We start from the raw sequence: 10,665 nt of genomic DNA on the forward strand, positions 1-10,665 counted from the left end.
GTGTTTGTCATGAATAAATGGAGTAAACATGGGAGCTTCCACCACCTTCTGGGGGGAATGGGCTACTGCAGGAGCCCTGTCACACAAAGGCCACCATGTGGTACCTGCTATGTTTGCTGGCAGTTTTATAGTGACTGAAGGACATTAGGACAACAAGGTTACTGTTACGGGGGAGCAGAATACACTTTCCATTTTTGTTTCAGGTTAAAGTGAAAGACGTATTCATACCACTATATATTTGAATTGGCAGCAGCATTGTGTGTTTCTACAACCCGGAGTGGAGCTGAAAGAGCACATTTCCCAGCTCGGCCGCATGATTCATCAGAAGCTCGTTTTGCATGTGAAATGGTACTTTATACATCGAACAGCCGGGGCCTTGTCTGCTCTCAGTGGAGGCTTGCTGGCCATTTCCCAGCTGAAAGCAGTGCTTGATGGGACACACTGATGTCTGTGTCTTTGTGCCCATCCCTTTATTATAAAATGGCTGTAGTTTAATGTTCAGGGTTTATGTATAATTGTTAGTTTGGACTGAGAAACATGGATCCTCTGTTCTTTGAGGTTTCATTGTGTTTCTGCTAATGGTGGATTATCAATATAGCCTCAACAAGATTATAACAGTTCCAAACAACTATAGTACTCTTTACTTACAGTAGTGATAATAGTATTGTACTTTATTACAAAATGCATATTCAGGGCTGTGGGTAGTGAATATAAGTATTGCTCATGTCTGCTAACTGATTTCTGAAATGACCACACGTGAAAGCTACATTAAATGCCCCAGTTGTGCTGATAAAATGCAGTTTGACACTCCGCACTCCGTCCTACCGCACTTTCCCGTGCACATAAATATTAATGTGATTGTGTGCAGACACAAGACCTGTCCTGGCGACAGTGCGAAGAAGACCCTTTCAAAAGGAAGTGAGGCCAGTAGCAGTGTGAGAGTTTAGACACACAACCATTGAATGAACTTTACAAAAAAGGGGGCTTTAGACAAGTTTTAACACATCTCAACCACCTCAAAACAAATTCTACACAAAAAGTCATTTCCAGTGTTCTTATTTCGTAAACGTAATGATGTAACTATGGGATTAAAGGAATCACAAGGGATAGTAGGAATGGGAGCAGTACTGGTGGGGGATGGGTGCCCATGTTGGGTCCTTTAAGGCGTTTCGACTTCTCCAACATCTCAGAAGCTTTCAACAACTGTTCCTGGGCATCATGCAAATCAAACATTCATAGTAGCACCCGTATGTGTAGAATGTAAAGTTTTGGATTTATTCTTCTGGATTTTTTTTTCAAAACCACGTGCCTGTTGGCAATGATTGCAAAAAGATTTGTTTTTTGCTTGTGCCCTTCACAGCTCGCTGTTCGCTGAAGATTTGCGACGAACCCAGATCAGCACATATTGTTCTCCGACCATGTGACGAACGCGGCGAACAACGCATGCTCCGTTCGGGGGACGCGGACAGAAGACACATCACAGGACACAAAAATCCATCGGCTCTTACATCTACGTATATAAATGTGTGTGTGTGTGTGTTTCCTTTTCCCCCCAATCCTGCGCCGGAGAGCGGCCGCGCATGCGCGCCGCGGGGACCCTGGAAAGCCCATATTGAGCCGCTGGCCAGTGCGCATGCGCCAACGCTCCGGTGTGATTGATGTTGCTCGGGCTTTACGCGCCTGAGCTCCCGGGACCGACCAGCTGCACTTCGTATAATACAGAACCAATAAATAAATCAATGAATAAGTTAAATAAAAAAATACATATGAAAAGTGCGGCAGCTCTGGGAGTTTAACGGCGAGAGGCGGGGACGACGGGCCTGCACGCAAAAAAAAGAAATTATCAACAATTTAACAAGCTGGCACCGTAACGACGAACAATTGACAAAAAATGTCAGCGAATAAAGCCAAGAAAGTGAAAATGGCCACCAAATCGTGTCCCGAATGCGACCAACAGGTGAGAAATACGATTATTGTTTTTAATGAATGTGCCCCTTTTAAACGCGGTGTGTTTGCTGCGGTGCCGAAGGGAAATACTCCAGCAACTGTGTCAAAAGTTGCGAACGGGAGGGGAGTGGAGACGTGAAGCGGTCTTTCCACGATGCCTCCCCCCCGTTTTCCAGTTTTCTGCGACAAAATTCCTGATTAAAATCCGGAATATTGCTGCTCGCAGCTCGGTGTAGCTGGACGTTTCCTTATGTTCGGTGCACCGTGAACGTCGCGTGTCGCGGCGTGTGCGAGACATCTTCCGTCGTTTTAACCAGAGCAACTTTCCGACGTCTGAGAGAATAGGAATTCTTTTTATTAAACGCTCGCCGCGACTCGGGGAGTAAGCTAGCCGACACGTATGCCGGCGGCAGCCGAAATGGCGACATCGGAGAGAATATGATATCCAATATTTCCGAACAATGCCCCGCCGGAAACCGGCCGACGCGGCCAGAAGCGACGCGAGACGTTAGAACGCGAATATTTAAAAAAACCGGCGACTGAGAGGTTTGTGGATGCGCCCCCTCCCGTGTCCCTCTGTCCCCGTCCCCCCGTCCATGTCCCCCTCTCTCTTTCCTCCACGCGACGCGAAGGACAATTATTCCCAACGCGGCGCAGATGACCGAATCGTCCCCTTCCTCTCATTTATTCCGTCTGATCGAACGCAGACTTTTTATTCTTATTTTTTTTTTTTTTTGTCTTTAAACATGTTGCGATGCCTGTGTTCACACTTCGGGAGAATATTAACCTTGACGTGTCTCTCTCCCCCCCCAGATCCCCGTGGCCTGCAAGTCGTGTCCCTGTGGATACGTGTTCATTAGTAGGAAGCTTCTAAACGCCAAGCTGAACGAGCGACCTCCGCCAGTGTTGGGTAATGGCCTAAAAACCACACGAATTCTCACGCCATCACCACACCAACTTCACACAAAGGCAGTAGGTTGAGGGAAATATTACGTTTCTAATGTAGAACCACGTTTATAAGCCTTTTTTTTTTTTTTTAAAGAAAGGAAACTGATATTAGACCACTGAGCCCTGTGTGCTTATTCCATTGTTGGGATCCGGTTCTCGAATTGCATGAATATCATGTGGGATGACGCGGATGTCCCCTTGCTGCGCTGGTTGTTATGGTGTTAAGCCCACCGGGTCGGGCGCAGAGCGCTTTTAATAAGCAGCATGATATATAGCAGTAGTGCCTGGCCTGGTACTGCGAGCGTTGGGGGGGGATGGGAACGCTAATCACCCCCCCCGGCTGAAAAGCCCAGTCCCGCCGCCTCCCCCCTGCGTGGAAAGTCGAACCTCGGCCAGGCTGCAGTTTCGTCCCCTGACTAAATGTCCAGGAGTGGAGTAAATGAATCACTATGATCTGCTACGTGAATAGTTATTTTGAAGAGAAAAATTATTATAATATAATATAGAAGAGAAGTTACATAATCCACGGGCAGCCATCTGATTATATGTAACGACTGCTTATAATGAGGTGTTTTATTAAGGCTTAGGGGAGGCGAGTGCATAGCAGAGGCTTTTTTATATAACATACTCTCAATAAGCGCCAATATGTTACAAAATAATATGTGTTTTAGTTTATATGTAGTATTTCTACACAATACAGAATTGATTGAAGTGACTAGATCTTGTAGAAATACGGTGGCATTACTGTTCTTAATGGCTGAGAGTAGACAAGGAAGTCTTGGATCACGGCTGCCTCTGTGTTTTAATGAAGGGTGTTAGCCGGCATTTGCTAATTCCCCTTTCAGAGAAGTTCACCATTTGTTTCCCTTCAGCGGGCTATCTGCAGGCCGTCTGTGGAATTCAGGTTTCCATGTCAGCACAGGCTTCCTTCCAACAGGGGAAAAAATATATATATACACACACACACACACACACACACACACACACACACACACACACTGTGTGGCTTTAATAACTGGCGCCCTCCCCCTTGCAGTCCCTCTCCCGCTCCCCAGGTAATGAGGAATCAACAAACTGCAGCGAGTTTGGACGAATTGCGAGTCGGTTTGTTTTAGCGCCGGCCTCGGCCATGGCATTTCACTTGCGAATACCTCCCGCCAGGAGGAAATACATTTTGGAGCTAAATATTTCTTCTGAGGAACGCTGAATGATAAGGCAGCAGTGCGACGCAGCGATTGTGTCACGGCCCTCTGCAAATAAAATAAGTCACGTCCTTAATCCCCCTCGAAACAATCGCGCTCCTGTTAAGACAGGCCGTTCGCAGGGCTAGAATTCCTGCGCTGACGCGTAGTAGGCAGAGGAACTGTGTGCGGTGCAGGGCTGACTGGGGAGGGCTTGTTTATTTGAATGAAAATCTGAAATGAAATAAGAAGATGTTTTTTTTTAATCCAAATTGTTTTATTTTTTTGCGTGAAATTTGACTCTGAATGTCATATGAACAGTTTTTTTTTCCACCCACGTCCCATAGGTGTCGTGACATGCCATTGTTTCGGTTCGTTTTGAGTGTGAAGAGCCCTAAAAATAAAGACTGTGAGAGTTGCTGTGCGGCAGGCCTACTTCCTGCCAGGCTATTGAACTCACTTCACCGATGAAATCACTCAGGACTCGCTTTTATATTTGATGAACGTATGCAGAAAATCAGCACATAGTCTTCAGAGCTAGGCTGGGCTAAATTTTTTTTTAGTATTAATTTCACTTGCCTAAATTGAAAATGTAATTCTTCTTTTGTGAATGTTCTGAGACCCAAAAATTTAGAATTTTGTCCACTAGAGGCAGTAACGTTCCGACACACAAGCAAATCGTTCAATACCTCATCAATAACATGAATATCAAAAAAATTTTTTTTAAGTATTTATGCTTTCTTTCTGTGTCCTCAGACAAATTGGATGTGAAGAGAAGGCGGCCGGAAAGAATCCGCAGGGAGAAGATCAATTCGACCTCACCCAGTGATATGGAAAACAGGCGGCGCTCGCGCTCCAACAGCCAGTCGGAGCAGCTTCGCAGAGGGCGGGGCCGCCCTAAGACTGCAGGCCCGAAGAAGCAGGAGGAGGAGAGAGGTACATTCATTCTTCTGTTACAGAGGAAACTTCCACAGCCTCCGTCAGTAATTCTGGTTAGAATTAGTGGAAATAAGCCACAACCATGCAGAACGAAACTCATTCCATTATTGTGACCCAGTTGCCTGCATATGATACATTTTCAGCTCAGGTTAAAGATTTTATCTAGATGCCACGAGATGTCATGTTTTGAGTCGACTTTCAACCCTCAAACTTTCACAAGAGCCACTCTCTCGCTCTGGAGTCATCTGGGGAGGACATAAACCACTCAGCTCATGGGTCGCATGGTTCATTTTCATCTTGCAACAAACATTTCGTATGAAGGCGGCCAATAAACGCTGAAGTGGTAATCATATGGGTTGGGAAGGCCAAAAAAAAAAAAGAAAACTACTTCAAGCTGCAAATTTTGTACGTATCTTCAGCCACGGGCGCTGAACATTCCAGGGTTTTGTAATCAGTTTTGAGAAGCACTCCTCGATTGGTTAAGCATTGTGACAAAGCGGGAGCCTGTGTGTTCAGATTAATGATTTACAGATGGACTACTTTGCTGTGCTTGCTGTTAAATAAATCATGGTGTCACTTTCAGGCCTTGTGCTGTGTCAGCTGTTCCAAAGAGGGGGGAAAAAACTTTTTATTCTTCACCCTCATAATGCAGCGTTTTGTTTGCATCGCATTATAAAAAAATGTGTTTTTTGTTGTCTCTACAGACAAGCAGGAGAAAGAAGTGGACATCTATGCCAATCTCTCAGATGAGAAGGCCTTTGTGTTTTCTGTGGCCTTGGCTGAAATCAACCGCAAGATCCTGGGCCAGAGGCTGATCTTATAGCGAGAGCTCAGCGGGGGAGACGACCGACGGGGAAAAGCTCGGGATGGCTGGTGCCGAGACCCTTGTATATGCCCTCTGCAGCTGAGGGGAAGGGGGGCGGGGGGTACGTGGGTGCTGGTGCTGGTGGACTGAACTGCAAAACCCTGAAAAGCTCCTGACGGCGCAAGTCACTCGGATTGGCCGACACCTGTGGTGTTGCCTGGGCAACCTGCGAATGCGGACACCTGGTCAGTTTCTCAGGAGGAGGTAGCGGCGATTCTCGCTATTTTAAAGTCAGAGGGCGAGGGATGGAAGCGGTCCAAAGGGCATAATGAGCTATGTATATTTATCAGATTTTAATGAGATTTTATATAATATACTGTACATACAGAGCGGTTCTGGTACTGTACTCTTGGCTTCAGAATTGTAGGTGTGCCCATCTACTTACTACTCTTTATTGTAGGTAACAGGAGGCCTTTTTTTTTTTAATTTTGGGGAACACAGTTGTACTATTTATTACTGTATGCCTGTTCAGTTTTAATTTAAATGCCTATTTTATTTCCCTTTTTTCCTTTTTTGTTTTGTTTCATGGACGGAAAATGCACACCTAATGTAATATTTGCTCTGTACATGAGTATATTAAATGTCACAGGAAGAAAATATGCTGCACTTCTCAGTTTGTATTTTCAAAAGGGAAGCTAATTAGTGCCGCGCTCGGCTCGGTTTCTTGCTTTTGCGCCTCCTCAGCTGTCAGTTATAGATGAGAAATCTGCAGGAAGCTGCACTTCTTCAGGCTAGCGTTTCACCAGATAAAAGCCCCTTAAAGGGACAATTCACCCCCCCCTACAGCTTACATTTACATTACATTTACAGCGTTTACCAGACGCCCTTATCCAGAGCACCTTACAATCAGTTGTTACAGGGACAGTCCCCTGCAACTCAGGGTTAAGTGTCTTGCTCAGGGACACAATGGTAGTAAGTGGGGTGTGAACCTGTGACTGTGGTCTTCTGGTAAACAGGCGGGGGTTTTACCCACTAGGTTACTGCCACCCAGCTTCTGTCTGTCCAAGACATGTCCCTTAAAGGAATGAGCGATATAAAAAAACCTAAAGAAAGGTTTTCTGGAGGCATTGTGGTATTTACTGTAAAGTAAAACAGTCACCAGTCTGAGTAACGGCTCAGCTAAACTGTAGAAAGCTGATACGAAAATAACGTTTTTTTTTTTTTCTCCCATTTTTTAAATGTTAAATTTGTGAATGTGGTGGAAATGTCCACGGCAAATGGCACAGTGCAATTTTCTGCTCTCTTATTTGCTTGTGAGTGAATGTTTAGCAGAAGCTGTTGAAACTGATCTTTTTTTAAAAAAAAAAGGAAGGAAGGAAAATATTATCCAACTACTCAGACAAACCATCGAGATTTATGAAATTTTATACGCTCAAGGTCCCCTCCCCGCTCCCCTTTATTCTTCTTTATTCTGGAACAGTTAATGTAGCAGCAGAACATCCTTGCAGGCTAAATGAGGTTTAATGAATTCATTTACACACACATACACACACTAATCCATAACGATGAATACACACAAATACACTCTTTCACCACAAACATTCTGCTCGAAGGCTTTGACATAATTTAGTATGGCCGTCCTGTAGGTAAACAGTTGAAAGGTAAATTGCTGCCCCACATTTATTCCTTGGGGAGGCGGGAGGGCTAGAAACGATGCTGCTATAAAAAAAAAAAAAAAAAAACAGACTGATGTTCCTTTAACCCCACAACTGTCTGTCTGTGCGTAGTAAGATGGTTGATTTTATATTGTATGTGGGATGGTAACATCATGATATAATTTGAAAAGTTTTATAATGAATTAGTAGCTGGATCAAAGTATGCCGCTGTTGGTGTTCATCACAGGCTAGACTATGAGTTTTTAAATCCCTTTTTATAATAATTTACTGGCATTTTGTTTGCTGAACCTGCCTTATTGTCTGCTGTGAGTGACTAAATGTGACTGAAATCTGAGATGGGAGACCTCATGAGGGAGTCTGAATAAGCAAAGTGTGGCCATTAGGGACACCCACCGATCGTCACTCTTCTTCTCCGATGGGAGCGGCCTGCTGCGTTCTCCAGAGACATCGTTCTGGAGAGAGGGTCTCCTGTCGAGTATCCCCTTCATGGGACTGCCTCATGCTTCACACCAGTCACCCTAATCCGTGGGTATAAACTGGCTCTTAAATATGTGGCAACATAATGCCCTGTATGCATTTCATCAGCAGTAAATGTAATGATGTCACTGGAGGATTAGGAGCGCTGCCTAAATGCCCTTCCCCAGGGGTCACCGAGCCCATGCATCACAGGCGAGGTCTGAAGTGATGGCGAGTTAGCTCTGTCTGCAGGATAAACACAGCGCTCTGGTGGCAACTTTAGCACTCCTCTGTGCCTAATTGAAGAACCTTGGGTCCCAAAGCCTGAAGTGGGTCACCACTCAAATCACACAATGGACAACCTGGGAAAGAAAACAGTAGTTTGGGTTTTGCATCTTAGGTTACAGGAATTAGAGCTGATAAACTATGTCATGGTCAGTGGTCATCTTTCCACTGCGCATATAAATGTAACGTGTTTTATGCAGAACATGAATATGCATTGACCTAAAAAGAGAACGCAAGCATATTGCATGTTCTAATTACGCTGATCTGGCATTCACACGACCATGCGTCCTCTTTTAATTTGACTTAAAAAAAAACAACAACTTCAGAACATGATGGCACTTGGAATTCTATGGGACAACACTGTGGGTTTCAAATAGTTTATGGATCAATGGTAACATGGTGGAACAGAAGGCCAGAGGAGCAAAAACAAACATTGGTGAGCAATAACTGTAATTACTGACATTTTTTTATTAACGTGTGATTGCTGCTATTTTTTTTTATAACATTTTTATTTATTGCATTTTTATTTATTTATCTTCCTGCAAGTATATATATAGTATGCAAATCACTGGCATTCAGAATAACAGGCATATCAATTTTATATACAGAACAAATACATTGTCTATGTCATTTATTTTGTGCATTACAATTTTGCGACAACACAAAATGATAGAACATGGCTCCATTGTCCACAGTGTTTACAGGGTCCGTGCAGCTCCTTGTTTTTTTTTTAAGCCAAGCATTCATTTTATTGACACAATTACATTAATAAACATTTGATACATGCAACACAGTTTGTGCATTTATTTACTCATTTGAATTTTGGGACCGCACAATATAATACAATGCAACTCCATTGTCTACAGTATTACCAGGGGAGGAAACGGCAGTTGATAATAAATGAGTTTGTGGGTCACATGACCATAGCATGATGTCATAACCAGGAAGAGGGACCATTGTTCATACCACATGGGGGCCATAAACAGACATTTTTTTGTAATAAAAGGAAACATTTGACTAAATCAATACCATTTTCTTGCTTGAAATGTGTTATGTGTCTCAATCAGTGTCCTACACTGTACTGTATGTGCTGAGTGGTTATTCAGGAAAGGTTATCTTGACCTACAAGCCAACCTCTGAATAATGATGAAGCACTGATGGGAGTCTGCCCTACATTGCTTTCACTGAAAAGAAAAGTAGTGTTCTGCCTGAAAGTGTCACTGTCCAAATCAATATAATCATAATATGCTCTCAAAGTAAACCAGCCAATTCTTTTTTCCAGCAGAATCCCCCCCAGCTGCTGGTTCCGGTTTGTAATACCTTATCTTGCCGCTAGATGGCAGAGGGGCTACATTGTATCATGAGCATCACGGCTATTGATTGACAAAACCTTTCCACCACGTATCTTTGAAAACCTCACAACCATCTTTGCACATCCATCTCTTAAATTCGAATTTAATTTCATGCCGCAGTGTTGCCATAGACCAGCATTTCCCATCCCTGGTCCTGGAGGAACATCTGCCTGGAAGGTTTTGTTCCAACCCACATAGAAGACTCTTTGGAGTCCCTCCAGGACCAGGGTTGGGAAACACTGGTCTATGGCAACATGCTGGTGGTTCTTGTGTTAATTTTCACTACAGATGTCGAGTAGCACAATAGTGCAACAACGGTGTACAATACATATCTATGTGCTATATTCACACCGCATTTGTTTGCTGGACGTTCAACAGACTGTTAAACTTACAGTCTTACTGTTATACTTGCTTTATGACACATGAAACGAAGAGAACCATTTGTAGGCTGCTGTTCTCATGTTTAGCTGGTGGACAGAAAAATGTCATTAGCCCACATTCCCCTTGATGTCTTCGCAATGATATACTTAAAATTCTGTACCTATATCATGCTGCGTGACAAAGTTGCCCTTATATTAACGAAGATTAACATTACCTTAAACAAACGTTACATTTAGTGACCCCTGGAGTTTGGAATAGTTTGTTCTTGTTTGTCTTTCATATGAAAGGCTCAGCCTAGAGCCTGAAGACTTTTGCAGGATCAGCTTTAAATTATTTCTCTATTCCAGGTTTTTTAATACTATTTGTATATACAATCTTTGACTCAACCATAATAAAAATTGCATTCACATGAACCACACAGCCCTGCTTTTCAGTGTGTGTCTCGTCATTAGGTCTACAGTCTTCTGCCAGTCCTTCCAGAGACCTGACCCAGTCTCTCCAAACACCGCCCTCTGACATGGTGGTGGAGGCTCTGCAGCATCTGATGAAAAGATGAAAATGCTGACCCCTGAATGCCCTTACGAGGCAAAGACAGGGGGCTCAGGCTCGGAACTCGATGCCTCCACTGTGAAGTGTCGCTGACGCATTCGGCCAGACTGTGCTCGGCACAGCAGGGACAGGATCCGGTCCCCTCG

General features: G+C 43.9%; 1 protein-coding gene across 1 annotated transcript; it reads left to right on the forward strand.

The window, feature by feature from the left end:
* The first annotated feature begins 1,628 nt into the window (after positions 1 to 1,628).
* On the forward strand, positions 1,629 to 6,477 carry c16h16orf87 (chromosome 16 C16orf87 homolog). Its single transcript, XM_028956694.1, has 4 exons — positions 1,629 to 1,957; positions 2,761 to 2,857; positions 4,833 to 5,012; positions 5,720 to 6,477. The coding sequence occupies exons 1-4, from the start codon at positions 1,892 to 1,894 to the stop codon at positions 5,836 to 5,838; spliced, it is 462 nt and encodes a 153-aa protein (XP_028812527.1). The 5' UTR covers positions 1,629 to 1,891; the 3' UTR covers positions 5,839 to 6,477.
* Positions 6,478 to 10,665: the final 4,188 nt, after the last annotated feature.

The sequence above is a fragment of the Denticeps clupeoides genome, chromosome 16 (assembly GCF_900700375.1).
Source record: "Denticeps clupeoides chromosome 16, fDenClu1.1, whole genome shotgun sequence".
Classification (NCBI taxonomy): domain Eukaryota; kingdom Metazoa; phylum Chordata; class Actinopteri; order Clupeiformes; family Denticipitidae; genus Denticeps; species Denticeps clupeoides.

Excerpts from the sequence above, each read along its gene's own strand:
- c16h16orf87 (XM_028956694.1), top strand. The coding sequence starts at position 1,892 with ATGTCAGCGAATAAAGCCAAGAAAGTGAAAATGGCCACCAAATCGTGT. Across the intron at positions 1,958-2,760 it reads GTCCCGAATGCGACCAACAG|ATCCCCGTGGCCTGCAAGTC; the intron begins GTGAGAAATACG and ends CTCCCCCCCCAG. Across the intron at positions 5,013-5,719 it reads GAAGCAGGAGGAGGAGAGAG|ACAAGCAGGAGAAAGAAGTG; the intron begins GTACATTCATTC and ends TTGTCTCTACAG.